The sequence below is a fragment of the Nyctereutes procyonoides genome, unplaced genomic scaffold (assembly GCF_905146905.1).
Source record: "Nyctereutes procyonoides isolate TBG_1078 unplaced genomic scaffold, NYPRO_anot_genome, whole genome shotgun sequence".
Lineage (NCBI taxonomy): Eukaryota > Metazoa > Chordata > Mammalia > Carnivora > Canidae > Nyctereutes > Nyctereutes procyonoides.
Window position 1 is genome coordinate 17533217 of NW_026575036.1, and position 21250 is coordinate 17554466.

At 35.5% G+C, this 21250-nt stretch overlaps 1 protein-coding gene across 1 annotated transcript in view; it reads right to left on the minus strand.

Annotated features, from left to right (window-relative positions):
- CPNE8 (copine 8) overlaps positions 1-21250 on the minus strand; it is a 216348-nt gene that overhangs the window by 176474 nt on the left and 18624 nt on the right. Inside the window, exons 2-3 of the mRNA XM_055318917.1 lie at positions 9198-9238; positions 7925-7971 (exon numbers count right to left, since the gene is read on the minus strand). Of these exons, the coding sequence (XP_055174892.1) occupies positions 7925-7971; positions 9198-9238 (88 nt within the window). The remainder of the gene's footprint in view (positions 1-7924; positions 7972-9197; positions 9239-21250) is intronic.

The following is a 21250-nucleotide window of genomic DNA, read 5'->3' on the forward strand; positions in this document are numbered from 1 at the left end:
ACGTCAGGCTCCCTGCATGGAGCATTCTTCTCCCTCTGCCTGTGTCTCTGACTCTGACTCTCTCTCTGTGTCTCTCATGAATAAATAAATAAAATCTTAAAAAAAAAAAAAGAAGAAGAAATATATAAATAGGGATGCCTGGGTGGCTCCGTGGTTGAGCATCTGCCTTTGGCTCAGGGCATGATCCCAGCCTCCAGGGATTGATGGAGTCCCACATCAGGCTCCCCTATGTCTCTGCTTCTCTCTATGTATCTCCCATGAGTAAATAAATAAACATCTTTAAAAAAAAAAAAGGGAGAAGTACAAGAATGTTCTAATCAGTTAATCATAATATGCAACAACTGGGAACAACCCAAATGTCTATCCAGAGTAGAATGGATAAATGAATTGGGGTATATTCATAACATAGAAAACCATACGGCAAAAAATAAAACCAAAGTATTTATTACCACATGCATGGAAAGACTATCAAAGCATAATTGTGAGTTAAAGAAACTAGACACAAATAAATATATACTACGTCATTCTATTTATATAAGGCGTAAGAATGGAAAAAATTACTCTATAGTGTTAGAAACCAAGATAGTGGTTTAATTTGGGAGAAGAGAAGGCCACAATCAATTGCTGGATTGCTAGAAGGTTCTATTTATTGATCTAGGTGGTGGTTACATTATGTATTCACATTTAATAAATTATTGTGTTGTATTATTTTCCCCCTTATTTGGGTATGTTTTAATTTCAATAAAAAGGTATATTAAAAACAGAACAGAAATTCAGCCATAATAAAAAGGGAATTAATTCTGCCATTTGCAAAACAACATCGATGAAATTTAAGGGCTTTATTCTAAGTGAACTAAGTCAGTCAGAAAAAGATAAATACTATGTGATCTCATTTACATGTGGAATCTAAAAAAACTAAACTCATAGAAACAGGACAGATTTGCAGTTGCCAGGGGAAGCAGGAATGGACAAAAGTGGTCTAAGGGGTACAGAGTTCCAGTCATAAAATGAGTAAGTTTTGAAAATGTGATGTACAACATAGTGACTGTAGTTAATAATACTATATTAAATATCTGAAAGCTGCTAAGAGAATAGATTTTTAAAGTTCTCACCACAACACACACACACACAAATATATAGATGATAGATAGATGATAGATAGATAGATAATAGATGATAGATGATAGATAGATAGATAATAAATAGATGATAGATGATAGATGGGTTAACTCACTTTAGTAATCATTTTGCAATATATATATATATATCTAATTACTACATTGTACATTCTAAACTTATATAATGTTACACATCAATTATATCTCAATAATTTCTTTCCTGAAAAAAAAATTCAAGAGACCAAAATTATTCTGGATTTGTTTTTCAAGTAATAACCAGCAAAATTCTATTGAAAGTATGATTCTCATTCAATTAGTCACAGTATATTCATAGAGTTAAAAGACTTTAACTGAGTCATATAAAGAAAGGACAACTTAAATTAAGCCACAGCTTCTAATCATCTGTAGCCAGGAATATTTGTAAAACTACTTCATGTCCTTTTCTAAACAAAGAGACTTCAAGGCTCAAAGATCTCTTTCCAAAACTAGTATGTCTGACTTTGGGAACGCAAATGTATAGAGTATTTTCCTGAGGGGCACACAAAATATTTTTGCTAAAATAGTAATGCCTTAAGACTGACTACATGTATCACGGAAGATATTGGTATTACAAAATTCTTTCAACCACAGGCCACACAAGTGTTCTTGTAAGAGAACTTCAAACTTTTTTTTTTTTTTTAGTAAGTGAAAAGAGTTTAATGAAGCCTCAATGGTTTAAAGGAAATTAAATGGAAACTTTTAATCCTAATTGTTTTTCATCTGACATGCTTTAAGGAGTCTTTTTAAACTGATAAGAAACAATGAATAGGGAAAGAAAACCTGCTAAAATCTTTTAGAATTTACACGATTCTTATTCTACTACAAGAAAGCATTATTTGGTACAAGGTGTATTTGTGGATGTACATGTATATATATATTATCCGGATCATGTTGTGCTATGTACAGGTCTTTACAATTCTTCCTGAAGGTTAAAACAGTTCATTAGAATTCAAAATGCGTAATCCTCTGTAAGTTGGCACTTGCTGGGCTCTTGTCAGCACTGGTACTGGCGTGTTCTATTGCAGCCCAGCTCCAGCCTGTTACAATCGCCTCAGTGAATTGCAGTGAAGTCAAGATATATATTGTGAGAATCCTTTAAATGTCTATGAGAAGAATATAATCCCTGCAGATTGAGTGTTTCACAGTATTCAGTCATTAAGATATTTCTTTTAAAAAAGAGAGAAGCAAACTAAACAAAACAGACATGTTCATTTGCTCTACATCATGAATCCTATATGGGAAGAGGGTGTCATACAGGACCCTCCTCCGAGGCTTAGCAACAGTGCCTGCCTAAAGATTGTGGGGAGTTTTCTGTCTTGTATCAATAACCTTAGATGGTTCACTCTAGTATTCCTATAAGACAAAAAAGGAGAGAATGAAATCAGTGCCCCTTAAGCTTCAAGGACTGTATATATTTTACATGGAGGCTGTTTAATTCAAGTTCCAAAATATGTAGTTAAAAGTCATGATAAGGAGCTGCAGAATAAATCCTGGGCTCTCATAACTAGTTAGTAACCACACAAATGTTCTCATTTGAAAAACGTGACCTTCTTCCAACTCCTAATTTTGAAACCCTGAGAGTTAAGTGTGTGCCTAAATTTGAGGGTCTCCTCAAATTTATCCTTCCAGCAAATATTAACTGGCACCTTCTAAGAACAAAGACCTATAGTGCAGGAGGTTGACCTTAACGGAGCACTAAGTTAAGGGAATAAGTTCACAAAAAAGACCTTGATGTTTGTTGAATGATATAAAGTAGAAAGTGACAAGGACTATGAGAAAGATACAGAAATTATAGGATTTTAATGGTGCAAGGTGGAAGTTCTAGTCATGAAACAGAAAAGTCTAAGAGGTAAGGTACCATTTAAGCTGGACTGTGAACAATATTCTCATCCTTTCTGAATATGTTTGTGTGTTTATATATTATACATATATGATTCAGTATGGAGAGGAATGGCTCAAAAGCAGAGACAATGTCAAACTATAGTAATCAACAGGTGGCAGTAGATTTACCGTCAAACCATGATCGCTGTGAATTATATAAACTTCACTTTCCTTTTTGTCATCACATAGAGATGTGATGAGAATCTAAAACCTAGAGAATCTAAAACCAACTCTATAATTTTCAATGTTTAAGAGTAATTCACAAAATAGAGTGCCTATGGACAACTAAAATTTAACTCAAATAAGTTAATTGCAACATTTTCAGAACCTCTCAAAGTGAAGTGTGCATCCTCAGGGATAATACTTTCCCATTTCCACTTGCCACTAAGAGGTTTTCATATTTTCATGATCTGTGGCACTTAAGTATCATTTTTAGCACCAAAATTGTTAGGCACTGAAATATAATTTTAGTTTTAAAAGATCAATTACTTCAAGAGCTTTTGATAATTCACAATCATTAGAATTTATAGAAGACATGCAGGTAATTCTAACAGTGTCAGATATAATTTTAAAATTGCAGATTTCAACAGATCAATTTAAATATTTTTTTCTACCTCTTCATTTGGAGCCTTTGTTTCAATACAGTTTCAGTTCTTTTTTCTTTTTTTATTACTTCTTACTATCTAAAGGTAATTTATCCCAGAACATAAAATCATATAGCTAGTTACCACATACTTTTCCAGAATACAGCTAAATTCAAACACAAAGACAACCAACCACTCTATTACTGACATAGTGTTGAAACCTAAATCAGTGCAGTGATAGTGTAGACACACAGGAGTTGCTGGTGACATTCTCCAAATATATTAGATGCTCCTTGAGGAAGAATACTGTTTTAAAACATTTTCCACCACTGCAGCTACATAACAGGCACCAAAAAAAAATATCAAATTGATAAATGGGTGGATACATTTAAAGCTATTAATAAAGTATCAATAATATTGTTTTACTTGTCTGATTCCAAATATCCTGACCATAGTTACCAGAGTGGTTTTTTGCTGTTATCTTGTAAAATAATGTTCAATACTTGAAAAATAGTTGGAAGAGCTGATAAAACAACTGGAAAACGCTTTTGAACTCTATAGTCTCATAAAAAAGCAGGTTGTAAGGAAATTAGGAGTTATTGAGTCCAATTTCACTCCTGATTAATTAGTCTGCTCCTTTTTGGATACTTTCAGAAACAGGACATCCTGGAACAGCACACAATTCCAGGAAACCCACTCCACCGTGGAATATGCTAAATGTTACAAAGGTCTTCCTCACAGTGGATAAAACAACATCTCTTTATCTCTTCATCCTCTCAGCCACATTCTTTGTTTCCTTCTTTTTTGTTTCAATATCAAGTGAGTGTACTCCCGTTTCTAACTGAAAATACCGTTAAGAGTTTGAAGACATTTATTATGAATAGTCAGCGTCTTTGCATTTTTTTAGATTCAACATTCCTTTATTCATGTGGGATAGCTTCTATCCCCCCCTTCAAGATGCTAGCCCTCCTAAAATACACGGTTGGCGTTTTGATGATCTTCAAGAACTAAACAAGTCACACTGCAGATCTGCTCACACCAGAGCAAAATACAATAGCATTTGATTGAATCACGTGAAACTGCCAACACGCAACCATTTTTGACCTACAAAAATGACAATTTCATGTAGTTCAACATAATAGCATTATCTCCTTTGATGTAAGCACTGCACATCCATCAATGCATCCTCAGATTGCATTAGCTTTTTAGCAGCTGTGTAACACCACTGCTTCATATTAGGTTTGAGGCCAAGTAAATCCCATAGGTCATTTTCCCATCAACTGCTGGGCTTGTGCAATGAATTTTACAGAATTTTATAATGCAGGAATTTACTTACCTGACTAGTTTTGTTATCCTTGTACAAGTTTTTTGATGTCTTAGAGTCCCATTCTATCCTTAATCATATAATGTTTCGTGTTTGCCAGACACTGTTATCAGAGGGTTCATACTGGATCTTTACAACCACTATATGAGCTAAAATCATATCATTGCTCACACCGCAGATGAGGAAACAGACACTGAGAGGTCGAGTGCATTCCCTTAACTACTACATAACTTGTCTCAAAATAAGGAAACTGTCGGCTTGATAGGATGAGCACTGGTTGTTACACTCTGTGTTGGCAAACTGAATCTAAATAAAAATAAATTTTTAAAAAATAAGGAAATTGTCAGGAACCTGGGTGGCTCAGTGGATGACCATGGTCCTGGGGTCCCTGGATGGAGTCCTGCATCAGGCTCCTGCAGGCTGCTTCTCCCTCTGCCCATGTCTCTGCCTCTCTCTGTGTGTCTCTCATGAATAAATAAATAAAGCCTTTAAAGAAAACTAAGGAAACTGTCTTTCTCAAATGATTTTGTGGTGATTTAACAATACATATAATGTGCTTAATTTTTTTCACACCTATCCTTCATCCAGCAAGCACAATTAGCTGCTAAATACAATGGATTTAGCTCCTAAATGCTTGTCTCTTACATCTGGCACTTTCTTTCTATTCTTCCAGACTATGCTCCAGTTTTTAACACTTTTAATTCTTCTGAAATGCTGTCTATTGAAATTGCCTCTTAACTGGTTTCTCTTCATCTTCATCCATCTGTTCCTATCCACACTATATAACTCTGGGTCCTATTTCTCATCGCTTTCTCAATTTCTACTTTGTTTTTATACCCTCTTTGAGTATTATTCCCCCTTACTAGCTCTTTTTACTCCTTCGAGGAGAAAAAATAAATAAACAAGCAGAATATTGTTTTCTGTTTTATTATTATGCTGTTTTCCCTACACAATAGGCCTTCTTTCCTGTATCATTCAGAGGCAAGCTTAAATAAGTAAGAATAAAGCTCAAAAATCAATTTACAGAATTTCCTTCCATTAATAAAACCAGAATGTGAATGTTGGGATCAGATCAGAATTCTGCAAAGCAAGGTGATCTAACAGCAATAGCTCTGGAGCCAGATGGTTGGGGTTAAAATTCCCACTTTGTTAGTGATAACTGGGTAACTTTCATCCTGTCACTTAAGCTTTCTGTGCTTCAGTTTCCTCAAGTGTAAAATAAGGATTGCAATAGCATCCTCTCTTAAGGTTATTGTGCAAACAAGAAATTAGTCAATATGTCTAAAAGGCTGAGAATAGTAGTTAGTCATTATTATCATCAAAGATCTTGTGTAGGTGATAGGAAAACCTCATCACTAGGGATCTGTGTTGGTCCAGAGGCCTGGTCCAGTACCTTATGAATATTTAACTCAGATCCTTTATTGGTCCCTCAAGTAATGTTATTTTCTGAACACTTCTAGCAAGTGTCCATTCCCAGCTAGCCTGACCCCTATGGTCAGTCAGGAGTTGCACTGGATTGCCCCAGGGCTCAGAGAAAGGAAATTTTAGAGCAAATGACAAGAGACACCATATTGTTTTGAAAAATAATCAGAGGAATAATTAGAGAAACAAGAGAGAGGAGTATGGACTCAAGAGAATGTTCTAACAGAGAGGACAAAAGATAACATAGGTCTGGGTGAAAGAGGTGGCTCATTTGAGATTTTTTTTTCTTTAACCAAAGAGAATTCACACCCCTGGAAAACTGATCAATAAGGAAGGTAAGGGAAAAAAGTCAAGGATGGCTGCAAAAGTAGCAGTTTGGTATTTTGGCTGGTGATATTATTAGCTATACGTGGAACAAAGAAGCAACAGCCATAGGGTAGAGCTGAGTTTACTTTTGGATATGTCGAATTTGACATAAAGCTCAAATAACCATATGGAAATGTCTAGAAGCAATTAAATATGGGAAACTGGTACTCAGTATCCCACTGACCCATTATCAGTAGGGACAATTTTTGAATTGGTTTACTCTGCCAGTTTTGAGAATAAATTACAATGACCTATTCTTACCTCTATGTCACAGTTGAGACACACTGGTAAGATGGCTGGCTGCAAAGCAATCTATGGCAACAAATAGCACAAATCTCACTGGGGAAATCTCACCAGAAACTGTAACCTCATTAAAACAATGTACTAACTTCCTGGGATAACCAGCAACTACAAGCAGATAGAAATACCTCCTATTTTAATATGTCCCTCTCCCCTTTGGTAATCATCCTTCCATTTGAAGAACATGGAGATATTCTAGAATATAAATTAACTGAAATAACGGTTCTGCCTCCTTGCTTTTATTTCTTTTATTTCATTAAACAAAATATGCTTGTATTAGGAAACTACGTTTCTACTTTATTTTCAAATAATAAGTTACAAACTGGCAAAATTCAGGTGATAGTTGATATCAAGTACCACACTTAAAACCCTTTAAAGCAATATTTTGGGATGCCTGGGTGGCTCAGTGGTTGAGCTTCTACCTTCAGCTCAGAGTGTGATCCCAGAGTCCCGGGATCAAGTCCCAAATCAGGCTCCCTGCATGAAGCCTGCTTCTCCCTCTACCTGTGTCTCTGCCTCTCTCTGTGTGTCTCTCATGAATAATAAATAAAATCTCTTAAAAAAGCACAATATTTCATAAAAATCAGCAGTTGACCTCTAAAAGTGAGACTAAGTCTAGACTTCAATTTTGTAAGGATTGCAACACATTAAATTTACTTTAGACTGAGGAAAATAGAAGTTTCAAGGCCAGAATATTCTAAAGGAAGATCATAAATCATACAAACATTGAGGGTTATTAAAAACAAACACAAAGAGTACTTTCATAAACTAAAAAAATGCAATCTTTGTGTTGAAGAAGACTAAAAATCATGGAAGTACCATCCTGACCAAACTGTAACTTATACCATATTTTCCAGCACAATGATATTTTAAAAATTTTTAATGCTTACCTCTCTCCATTCTTTATTTCCAACTCCTTGTACATATAAGACACAAACTACAAAAGATCAAAAAGTAAATATATGAATATCTTTTTATAAATATATGAATGTATACAATTTATTTTTCAGCCTTCTAAAAGCGACATCAAAATGATTTCCTAATTCCTAGCCTTACTCTTATAAGAAAATCACTAGTAAAACATGAAATAACTAAAAAATTTGTAAAGAAACAAAAAATTACATCAGATCTTTAGAGCCTAACATGTATAGACCTAGGCACAAAAACATATGATAATTATTTGCTAATTTCTTCATCTACATTATGCTACAGATATATATATAAACTTTTAACTATAATTTAACAGTTTGAAATATTTGTTAGACATAAGTCAATCTCTTCCTAAGATATCCATAATGCACAAAGCCATCACAAGGAGGAGGATGGAGTATATCATACTTTACATTTAATATTTGCAACCCCCCCCCTCAATATCTGTAAACACATAAGAAATCCTGTCAACCACAAGAGGAACTCACAAAAAGAGAAATGAAGTCTTTAGGGTAAAGATTCATGGATTTAAAAAAGTCCCACTCATTTGTCAAGTGAGCCCCAGGAATTTTAAAAACTCACAAATTGTAATGCCTTTTCCCCAGTGACTACCTCAAGAATGCTAACATCTCCCAAAACCTCCCCCTCTAATTATCCCATATCTGCCCACATCTTTGTAGGGATGGAGAGCGGCAGGATATAAATTTCTAACACTTGTTGATTTACACATTATTGCTGCTGTCTTCTAATTTAAACTTTTTTATTTTACAGGTTATCTCCAATTTTTTAATATACATAATTAGGAATCAAAAAAATTCAGTTCATCCAAGATGATATATATTTCCTTAGTTATGCATGCCTTTATATACTCTTTATTTACAAAAAAGAAGGAAAAGTTTAACACTGGGGCTAAATCACTTAAAATTATAGCCTATTGTGATCACCTTTCAAATATAATTTCTATCAGATAGCCATACCATGAAGTTTTAATTTCAAAGTGAACTGTCTTACATTTGCATTTCCATCTTATTCTCAAAGTGCTAAGCGATTCCCTCTCCTTAGCTAGACTACTGCCCACGTAGATGAGAATGCAGGGCTTGAGACCATCCCATCTTGCTTCCTGTGCTTTAAAACACGTATTTAGGCAAAGACTGTAAGTTTCATACAATTTTTGCAAAAATCAAGTAGGAAAAATAAGTAGACTGCTTCAAAAAGCAAGTAATAGATACCTACTTGGATCAGATTTAGAGAATGTGTCTCTGTCAAGAAGATTCCTGTTGAATAAAGGGAAATGTTAGATGAATAAAAGAACAAAATATTTCTATAAATACATAAATATATATACAACTTTGTATGTATTATACATTTAATATATATGTACAGTACATATTATATCTGTGATATATGTCTGGATTGTGTATTATATGTGTTATATATGCATATTATATATACATGACTAAATAAAAATTTGTTAAAGATCTGCTTATACTTATTCCAAGTACATATCACTTAGGTTTAGGAAGCCGGGGTGAGGAAGGCCTGTTTGCTCAGCCTTGTGCTGCAGCTGGGTGATGACAAGACTCTCCACATTCTAAGATTAAAATCTGAGAGATTTAACTGTTTCAAGTTTCCTTTTATTCCTTCATTAATCAGTATACAGATGGTCAGAAATGTTTCCTGAATTGAATTATGGGTTGTTGCTGATGCAAAATTCTTTGAGATTCAGAGCCCATGATCACATTAGTCCACACAATTAGAAGGCAACAGTGAAGCACCAATATCTATTGACATTTCTGTGATATCAATTTGGAGGAGTTTTATGTTGCTACTGTGGTTTGGGAATCTAAAATGAACCTACATATCTTTATTTAAGATTTTTTCAGCAGAAGAAAAATATAAAAGGTAGACGAGGCCATTATTAGCATCTATTTATTCTCATTTACAGATAGTCCCATATCTAAACCAGAATAAAAATGGAAAATCAGAAGCTGTGAAAGTCTGGATTCCTCTGGTATTGGGGTATCCTGTTGACCTTCAATGCTAGTAATGCAGTCCTACGCTTTATGCTCATAACAATAACCCTGAGTAATCAAAAAAATTAATTCAGTATGCCCTGATTAATAAGACAATTGGAAAAATTTCCATGTAAGACAGATTTTTCTTCTAAAAAGTGATAATTTGAGGCTATACCCTCATATGAAAAAATTTGGCAACCTAGAATGATGACTTGAATGTTCCGAAAGTTAAATTTGTCCTCCTTATTCATCCTTTATTAATTAGTAATAACTTGTAAGAACAAATTACATTTTTATGCTTCATACTTATACTAAAAATCTCATGTTTAAACTGTCTTATTCCTCCACCCAGGACTATTGCTCATGTGCACTTATCTGGTCTGCCCATGGTATTTGAAAGGCCTTTTTTTCTTTTTAAAGATTTTATTTATTTATTCATGAGAGACAGAGGAGGGAGATAGAGACATAGGCAGAGGGATAAACTCCATACGGGGAGCCCACTGGGGGACTCGATACCAGGACCCCAGGATCATGACCTGAGCCCAAGGCAGGTGCTCAACCACTGAGCCACTCAGACATCCCTGAAAGGCTTTTTTAAATATCAATGTGATATCCTTTCTTACTTCAGGTTCTCAAAAGTTACTGATTCCCTGGAATCACTATACAGTAAGAAAATAAAAATAGTCAACAGAACAATGCAGCACAGACCAAAAAAGTTTTAAATGACATTCTGTCTTGAAATATTCCTAAAAAGAAGAGAAAATATCAGACATATTTATATTTGGAATTAAGTCAGCTTCAAAGACCACTAGTCAGAAATCAAATTAAAATAATCCTTCTGTACCCTAAGCAGACACTATGACTCCAGTAATGGTTAGCAAGCAGTAAATTAAGACATTTCCATTTGGAAAGTTGCTCCAATATATATTTACAAGGGTGGTTATACATTTAAGTGGAAGTTCTTCACCGCTCCCATATCCCCAGCCTCTTGCTCATTAGTGTCCTTACAAAATGTAATTCAGCTCTTTCTCTCAGAGTTCATGATAATCGAGGAGATAACAGTGCAAAATACTGCAATGTAGTTGGACTCAAAAACTATTTTGTTATACACATATTTAAAAGAAAAACAATGTGATTGCAGTGCCTATATATCTTTTTTTAAAGACCTATAATTTTTAACCTCAAATATGGAATAATGGATTTTTATCAACAATAAAGATAAATATTTTTAACCATATAGACTCTACAGGTCACATTGTTTCTTCTAACCACTGTGACCCATAATATACATGGTAAGGTGAAAAATAAACAAAAAAGAAACCTTAGATCCTATATATGACAGAAAATAAAACTCCATAATCTCTTTATAAATTAGCCCGTGAAATTTGTAATTAAACTTCCTCATTGCCGCTTGACAACAAATTCATCAATAAAATTCAAACATCGAAGTTTGGAAAGGCAAACATCCTTTAATAGTATATATGCTATCAAAGACCAGTGATTATGAAAATGCATCATAAAGTTTGGGTTGATGATAGAAATGAAGATTTTTACTTTTTCAACATTCTAGTAGGAATACAGCACATTCACATTAAGTAAAATAAGACAGGTCTTACTGTGAAGGCTGTTTTTTTTTTATTTTTATTTATTTATGATAGTCACACAGAATGAGAAAGAGAGAGGCAGAGACACAGGCAGAGGGAGAAGCAGGATCCATGCACCGGGAGCCCGACGTGGGATTCGATCCCGGGTCTCCAGGATCGCGCCCTGGGCCAAAGGCAGGCGCCAAACCGCTGCGCCACCCAGGGATCCCTGAAGGCTGTTTTATACACAAGAAACTAAGCTGAGAATCAGAGACCGAATAAATGAGTAAGAACACGCTCATCCCAGTACAGATTCATCCAGTAGAGTCAGCCCTTATGAACCTAACTTCTTCGTTCTTCACAAAATGCCACACTGTCTGGAAAAGTCCAGAAGAAACAACTTATTTTCCTGTAAGTGTTGGAAATATGGAAAGCCTCCTCCCACCCCATTATACCTATTGGTTAAGTCACTAGAGTATAAAAAAAAAAAAAATTCCCATCCAAAGACCAATACTAAGAGCAATCTGACTATAGGACAAATAGAAGACCAAACATAATTGTAAACATTCACAGAAAAATATCTTTGTTTCCTACATGAACCACTGTAAACACACACACACACACACACACACACACACACACACACACAGCACTCATTAGCTTTTATGTGGGAAAGTTACTCTTCCTTCCAGGGGGTTGTCATTTGCCTGAGCCAGAATGCCTATAATTTTATAATGTGATGTTGTACTTCAACAGTAGGTTAGAAATCCTGAATGCATCTTTCTATTCTGTAAATCTGCAGCCAAAACAAGGAAGAGAGTACAGTCCTGAAAAGAAATTATGGAAAAATACTGTATATGAGTAAGAAAATTTACAGGAAGAAAAAACCTAATCAAAATTATAATCTGTGAATTGCCTGAGTTGTTCTAGTAATCACTCATCCTCAAATTTCAGTTAAAATTCCTGTTTTTAGGGCAGCCTGGATGGCTCAGTGGTTTAGCTCCAACTTTGGCCCAGGGCGTAATCCTGGAGACCCAGAATGAAGTCCCACATCGGGCTCCCTGCATGGAGCCTGCTTCTCTCTCTGCCTGTGTCTGCCTCTCTCTCTCACTCTCTCTCTCTCACTCTCTCTCTCTCTCGAATAAATAAAAAAATATTTTAAAAAAATTCCTGGATTTAAAAGAATACAATTGAAATAGCATCACTAAAGCTGAGGCCCAATCAATTAAACGCTAATCCACATGAAGATGGAGGAGGTGTGTTTTACAAGAAACCTGAAATAGGAATGTAGATAAGCGAGAATTTAGTAACACCTTTCCAGGACCATCTAGGAAAAAGGCTTCCCTGACTCCCCCCTTAACTATTTAATCCTCATAACAGAAACTGATGCATCAAACTAATCTCCCTTGATGACAATAGTTAGCTCAGCCTATAGTCTTGCCTGCTCTCATTTTATTTCCAAGTGATTGGAAATAAATGATTTTAAGATAGTTCGCATGCCATCATTAGCACAGAACTGTACTGAATGGCCGTCATGAATATTACCATTTTCTTGACCATCATAGTTTTTATTCTCAAATGTCATTCTAAGACTCGTATTAAACAGCTGGTTAAACCCTTAAAATGACCTCTTATTGGGGCACTTCTGTGGCTCAGTGGTTGAGCATCTGCCTTTAGCTCTGATGGTCATCCCAGGGTCCTGGGATCAAGTCCTACATTAGGCTCCCTACAGGGAGCCCACTTCTCCCTCTGCCTATGTTTCTGCCTCTCTCTGTGTGCCTCTCATGAATAAATAAAATCTTTTTAAAAAATGACCTCTAAGCTAAAGACTTGTGTCTTTCTCTAACTGGAAAACAGCAATTCCCTTTAAACTTCAGTGCAATTTTTTTAAAGTATTTTTCAAGCAAATACTCTAGCCCAAGACCTAATTAAACACTAGCAAAGATAGAATAAATATTAAAGACATGTTCTCTTATTTGAAGAAGTCTGAACTGTACTGGGTAGACAAACTCACAGAAATAACTAAGTAGCAGAGGTGCCTGGGTGGCTCAGCTAGTTAAACTTCTAACTTGATTTAGGCTCAGGTCATGATTTCAGGGTTGTGAGACTGAGCCCCACATTGGGCTCTGGGCTGGGCATGGAACCTGCTTAAGATTTTCTCTCTCTCTGTCTCCTTCTCCTCAAAAAAATAAACTAACTTACTAAATAGCAATATTGGACTATATATAAAATATCAGTTTATTATGGAGAGAAAGAACAGTAACCTAAAAACAAAGTCAATTTGATTAAGATACAATGTTTAAAAAAAATCAAGTACAATGCTTAGCTCTTATCTCAACTATTTTTGAAAATATACTAAAGAAAAAAACAATTTATAGGTATGTATCTATAATTGAAAACTAAACAAATATCTTGAAATAAGTATCTTATTTTTAAAAAATTCAAATATCCTTCTCTGCCATATTTATATATAATGACGATTTATGAATAGAATATTAAAACTTCTAATTCTTTATGTCTATAGTGAGCATACAATAACATAAACTATTAAGGTAAAAGTGATCTGAGTTAACCCAAAGGTTCTAGGCTTGCTGCTCTCTTTCCAATTCAGTAAATGAAATAACCAATAAATATCCTTCTTTGACAGTGTGGTAAATGTTGAATTTTTTAAAAATTCTTTCAGGGCAGCCCCGGTGGCGCAGCGGTTTAGCACCGCCTGCAGCCTGGAGTGTGATCCTGGAGATCCAGAATCGAGTCCCACGTCAGGTTCCCTGCATGGAGCCTGCTTCTCCCTCTGCCTGTGTCCCAGCCACTCTCTCCCTCTCTCTCTCTCAATAAGTAAATAAATAAAATCTAAAAAAAAAAAAAAGTTTTATAAAATAAAATAAAAAATTCTTTCAAAGGCAAACAAATATCATTATCCTAACACAGATGTAATTTGGAAAAGAAAATCTACTTGATAAGTATTATGAATTTTAAAGTTAATAGTTTCACAGAAAAAAAAAAACAATTTTATTACGTGTGACCTTTTAAAGTGCTAATTTAACAAAGCAAACACTGTCATTGTTTTAGGAAATAGGTCTTCAAATTGAAGATATGAAGTGAGTTCTAAAACGTACTGCTACTTGTGGTCAACAAAGCTTAAACATGTAAAGGGGCTCTACTGCTGGACCTGATCATAATTGTTTAATTTTTAAATAAGAACAAAACAGAAACTTATAAATAGAGCCAAATAAGATACTGTTCTATTTAATTTTCCATAGGAGCAAAAATATAGCCTATAGAGCCCAATAATGCTTAATCACTTTACAGAGCCCAGTATAAATTTTCCACATGTGGGCAGTGAACTCCATCTCTGCATCATACAGTCTCCCCCCTTAAAAGTTGTTCTGTATCTATAAACAGAATGATCCTGGGTTTCATGAAAATTTAAGAAATTATTCAGAGCCCTTTACTGACCTGTTTTTCAGTGTAGTCTCGGCATCACTGAATGCTTGGGAGGTCTTTATGAACTACTGCTTAGGCAGCCACAGAACCAAGCATCCAAGTAAAGGCTCAACCAGCACCCACTGAATGAATGAATGGTTTTAGTATCTAGTCAAAAGCATCAGCTTTTTTTCACTGTACATATGGTGGAGTATCTTATCATGGAAAGAATAGAAGAAGAGGTGGCATTTAGGGCCTTTGCCCTAATAAGTAATCCATTAACTGAAAATACATGAGAGCGGCTGCTTTACTGGCATCATAAACATGTTCCATGTCACTAGGCCATGCCCAGGTACCTTCCTTTGGGCATTATATTGTCTTATAGACTAAAATGAGGAAGATCTTGGGGGTCTGTATAGACATATATATATCTATATACATAGAGATATATATCTATATACATGTACCTCTATATACATATAAATATATGTACATCTATGCACGTATATATAGATAAATATACACATATATATGTATTTTAATGCACAAAACACATATATATACTTTTATGTATTTTAATGCACATACACACACAATGGTTTTCAGAGGACTTTTTTTTTTAGGACTTTTTTTATAGAAAGACAAGGAAATCAAAACCTTTTTGAGCAAATGAAAGGAAATTTATCCCATCTTTGAAGTGATTTGAATATAGTATTTAATCATCTTTGACTCATTTATTCAACTCTTTTTATTATTATTATCCATTGAACAAGTATCATTACTGGAAGTTTAGCACAGAAATTTAAGGCAAAAAAACATTTTTCCTGAAACTACAATTTCTATGGCAAAGGGGAAACAAATTATGCACAGGCAAGAAGTAAAGCTTTTAGAAATGAAAAAAAATGAAGTAGTTTGAAACTGAAGCTTACCAAAAAGTCGAAGTCAGCTAGAATCTAAGATACCAAGTAATTCTGAAGGATAGGGTCATTGAAAGTACTTAACAAGATTATCTGGCTTTCAAGAAAATAAAAATAGACTTTCAGGTTTGAAGTTGTGCAAATCAACTAAAAATTCAGCTCAGCAGCTGTCTCTTGTAACCTGAGCAACCAAGAACTCTGTCATATGTGATACACATTACTCCACAAAAACTGGAAATAAAATAAACTTTAAGTTGCTTTTCAGTTTTGCCAAAATTGGTCACTTAAAGTATTTATATATTAGTACTGCTGAGCTCAAAGAGTCAGTAAATAGATTTTCAACCTTGCATGAGTTGAACTCAGTTTAGATTTTAAAAAGAAATTATAGGGGCAGGTAATTAATGGCGAAAACGTCTATGTTTCTCTTAAGGCATTCAGTAGGATTGATATTTTTGGAAATTACTTAAAAGAAAACCCAGACTGTTTTCAGAATGTGACATGTCAGAGCTCTGGTTTGCCTAAACTAAGGTAAATAGAAGAACCCACTGGTCTGAAGTAATATAAGGTTAACTCGGGGTAATACAAGCTTTCAGAAAAAGGTACAAAACTCAATCCCTTCTTTCAAGTGGAGAAGAGGTATGTAACATTTAACAAAAAATGGCAGGATAAAAAGACACCGAGAACAGGATATGGGGCTTCTTAAAAACCAAAATCTCATGCACAAAACTAATCCCATATTTTCCCCAATCTTGCAGCTCCATTTCGTAGCGCAATTATGGAAGGCAAAATAATGTCTCCTCCCAAACATATCAGGCAGGCCCTCATCCCTAGAATCTAAATGTGACCTTATTTGAGGGGGAAAAAATGTTCTGTGCAGGGACACCTGGGTGGCTCAGTCAGTTAAGCGTCTGCCTTTGGCTCAGGTCATGATCCCAGGGTCCTGGGATCAAGTTCTGCATCAGGATCCAAGCTCAGGGGGGATTTTCCTTCTTCCTCTACTCCTCCCTCTGCTCATGCTCTCTCTCTCACCCCCACTCTTGCTCTCAATTCTCCTGCTCTTGCTCTCTCAAATAAACACATACATATATACATACATACCTAAATTCTGTGCAGACATGATTAAATTATGGATCCTGAGATGAGCGGATTATCCTGGATTATGTGAGTGAGCCCTAAATGCAATCACATATATCCTTATAAGAAGCCAGTGGGAGATCTGACACAGACAGGAGACAATGATGTGAACAAAGCAGAGAGCTATTAGAAGACTCTAGCCTTGGAGACCGAAGTGATGTAGCCACAAGCCAAGGCATGCCAGCAGCCACCAGAGGTTGGAAAAGGCAAGGAACAGATTCTCCCTCACAGTCCCAGAAGGAGAGCAGCCTGGCCAGCATCTTGGTTTCCGCTACTGATTTCACATTTCTGGCCTCCAGAACTGTGAAAGAATAAATTTCCATTGCTTTGAGCCAACAAGTTTGTAGTCATTTGTCATAACAGCTGTGGGATCCTAACACAGCAACATGGTCCAACCACCTCTCTCTCTTCCAAGCCAGACTCCAGAGTCATCCTCCCCAATCCTCTTTTTTCCTATCCTTCTCTACCCTAATGCTTCCCTCCACCTTGGCTTCTGCTTCCAAGTCCCAACTACTTCCCATACCTTAGTTAGAGCTCTTAAGTAGTCTTTCTGTCCCCTGTGTCCCAGCTCATTCAAGATGCCTCCAAGAGAAAGTTCTTTGCATAAAACCTAATCAAATGGCCCCACTGCATAAAAACCCATTACCTACAGAAACTCCAAACTCCTTAACATAGTACTAAACACCTGTTACATTCTGAACATGGCTTTATCTCCAGCTGCACCTCTATCCATCTTCCATATCACAGACTCTGCTCCAGACATTTCAGATTTTTTTGCAGTTCCTTAAACTAATACTGCCTCACGTTTCTATACTCACATTTTACCCACAACATCCTCTTTCCCAAAATTCCTTCATCAATCTCATTCCTCCTTCTCAGCCTCTTCCCACTACTGTGCTCTGGCAAAGTAAAACTGATTATTCCCTCCCGTGTGCTCCATCATACCCAACCTGAACCTGAATCACCAATTCTGTGCCTGTTATTTATTTATTTAATGAGCCGGGTGCCAGTCTTTATGCTGAGCATTTTGAAGAAATCATTTCATTTAACCCTGAACATAATCCTAAAAAGTAGCAATTACTATCAGACTCCATATTCTAGAGGAGATAACAAAATTTAGAGATGTTAAATAAACTGGTTAAAGTCACAAGAATAGTAAGCACTTACTGTACATTTTTGTAAAATTTTTTTATTGTTTTATAATTTTGATTTTGATTTTTTATTTTTGTATTGGTTCTATTGACTGCTGATATTCCTGAGAATAAAATGAAATGAATAGTAACTACCATTCATCACTTTGGAAGCTCTAGGGAATAAGATACAAAGTGAAAATGAGACATGGTACTGCAAATTATCATTATTCATAGATTTAATTTTGTACCTAGAAAAAAAAAAACAAGAGAAATAATTAATAAAATCTTTCAAAATTAGTAAGGTAATTCAGTAAAATTAATAAGGCAATTCAATTGGAGGCATGTTGAATACATAAAAGGCAATAATTGTCTTACACATCAATTGTTAATAGTTCTCCCATCCATTGTAGATTTTGGTAGTTAACTGTTGCCTTCAGTTGCTGAAGTAATATGCAGGCTCTGCAATTCTTTTGCTATAGGATAACCTTGCTACCAAGTCTCAGATCAAATCATTGCCCAAGAAACATCTGTTACCAAGCAGGACTCAAAACAGCCACACAATATGCTCTATATCTTTAAGCAAGTTCCAGCTCTCCATTGCTTTCAGGCATTCCAAGCTGAAATCATAAGGCATATGTGATAATATTCTGGTAGCAAGAGTCATCTAACCTTCTGGTCAAATCTGTCTAGAGAATCATCTAAACATTCTGTGCCCATGACCAAGAAAGTCCTTAGGCCTAGAGCACTACTACAAATGGGAGAATCACAGGATATGCCAGGTATGTGTGACCTGTTCACTTGTATGATATTTCTAGCTAACATATATATCTTTCTTTTATAACAGCTTTACTCAGATATAATTCCCAAACTGGGAAGTTCACCCTTTTAATGTGCACAATTCAGTGGTTTATAGTATATTTCACAGAGTTCTGCAATCATCATTACTATCTAAGGTGAAAACATTGGCATGGCCCACACCTACACTCCTCATTAAACCTCTACCCAATAGCAGTCTGTCCCTATTCCACCTTCCACAGCCTCTGGTAACCACTCATCATCCACTTTCCATGTGTTTGGCTATCCTGGACATGTCATACAAATAGAATCATATAACATATGGTCTCCTGTGACTAGTTTATTTCACTTAGCCTAATGTTTTTAAGATTCATGCATGTTGCAGCAAGTATCAGTGCTTTATTCCTTTTTAATGCCCAATAATATTCTATTGTATGGATATACCATATGCTCATTCGATCATACACATTTGGGCCTGTTTCTACCTTTTTTGGCTTTTAACAACAATGCTGCCATGAACATTTGTACATGAGTTTTTGTGTGAGCACATCATTTCATTTCTCCTGGCTATATACTGAGGAGCAGCATTTCTAGTTCAGAGGGTAATTCTATTTTTAACATTTGGAAAACTGCCAAACTATTTTTCAAAATGGCCATACCACTTTACATTCCCACCAAGCAATGGGTGAGGGCTCCAATTTCTCCATTTCCTCTCCTGTGCTTATTACTGTCTGTCTTTTTTCATTATAATTATCTAGTGGTAAAGTGGCCAATCAAATCTGATCACCATATATTATTCCAGTAAAAAAAAAAGCCATTTCTGACATACACAGTAATTATAGAATCCTCTGATGTTGAGCAGTATAACAGGTCAGAGTAGGCACTTCTGGAGTGTGGACTTCTGATTAATTTCAGATACTAACGGATCACATCCAAAGTATGTAGTTCTGACTAAGATATTTTAGATTTAACTCTACAATCTAACACACACATCTATATGATACTGTCTCTGCTGAAATATTTTAAAGCAAATTATGGAAAATATAACATCAGCCAGAATCAATTAGAAAAGACTGGAAGAAAATGTAATATACTATTTTTAAAATGTTGGCAAGAAGAATACTTTCTAAGCTTTACACAAAGCTCAGAGAAAAGACTGACTTATTTGACAATGAATGCATTTTCAACTTCTAGACAGAAATGATACAATAATTAAAGTTACATATATGCTGGATAAAATGTTAAAGCTATAAATATACAAAGCAATCTCTCAATAATGGGCTAAAGAAGTGAATAGGCATTTACTCATAAACGGATTAAATGAAGTTCACACTCAAGAGTAATGACGTGCAAATAAAGTAAATAGGATACTTTTCTCCTGTGATATAAATAAATATTTGTACGAATCAAGGCTCATATGGTTGTAAGTGTCATAAATGAGGGAAATTTATGATGAAAATATGGAGATGTTTTATGGAACCAAGAGGCAGGAATGTAGCTGACGCTATGGAAGAACAGAACCACAAAGTCCTAACAAATCAACAGAGACCAGCACCATGAGGCAATAAGCAGGACTCCGGGGTCAAACAGGCAGCAAGACCACATGCCAGGCCCTGCAGCAAAAAAGGGCAAGCTGCGACTTCCCAGGGCCATGTCAACAGCAGAATGTTAACAATAGCAGAGAGGACTCTGTGGAGGGGGCAGAGAAAGAAAAGCAGCTGAGGTCATCCACTTGGAGGTGTGTGCTCTGAGTTCCTCTCTAGGCAAGGGGTACCAGGCTTATAGAAAGGAAATCAGGTTCAGATATTTATATCTGGAATGGAAAGTCCAAGGAAAAACTGGACTATCATTTTGTCTAAGTCAACAGAATATGGATGTTAATAGATAACATGCCTTAAATATAGCTAAATAAAGGCACAAAGAGATGTGCTCTGGCTGACATGCTCTATCACAAGGTAGAATCTGGAATGATTTATACATTTTCCTTTGTTATTTCCAATGATGTCTGGTTGTGTGTGTGTGTGTGTATTTACATCAGCATACAGCACTCTTCTTAAAATTCTAGACTTTTTTTTAGAGAGCCTTCACTATCTTCATGAGGTGATCCATTGTTTTTTAACTATTCCTGTTGAATGCCAGTATAAAAATCAGAGTCCCTTGCTAAGTGACAAGAACTTTCCACATACTTTAATGATTTTATACCACACAATCCTGATAGCAACTATTTGAGAAGGAACGTCTATCTTGATTTATAAACCAAAGCAGAGAGAGAGACTAATTTAT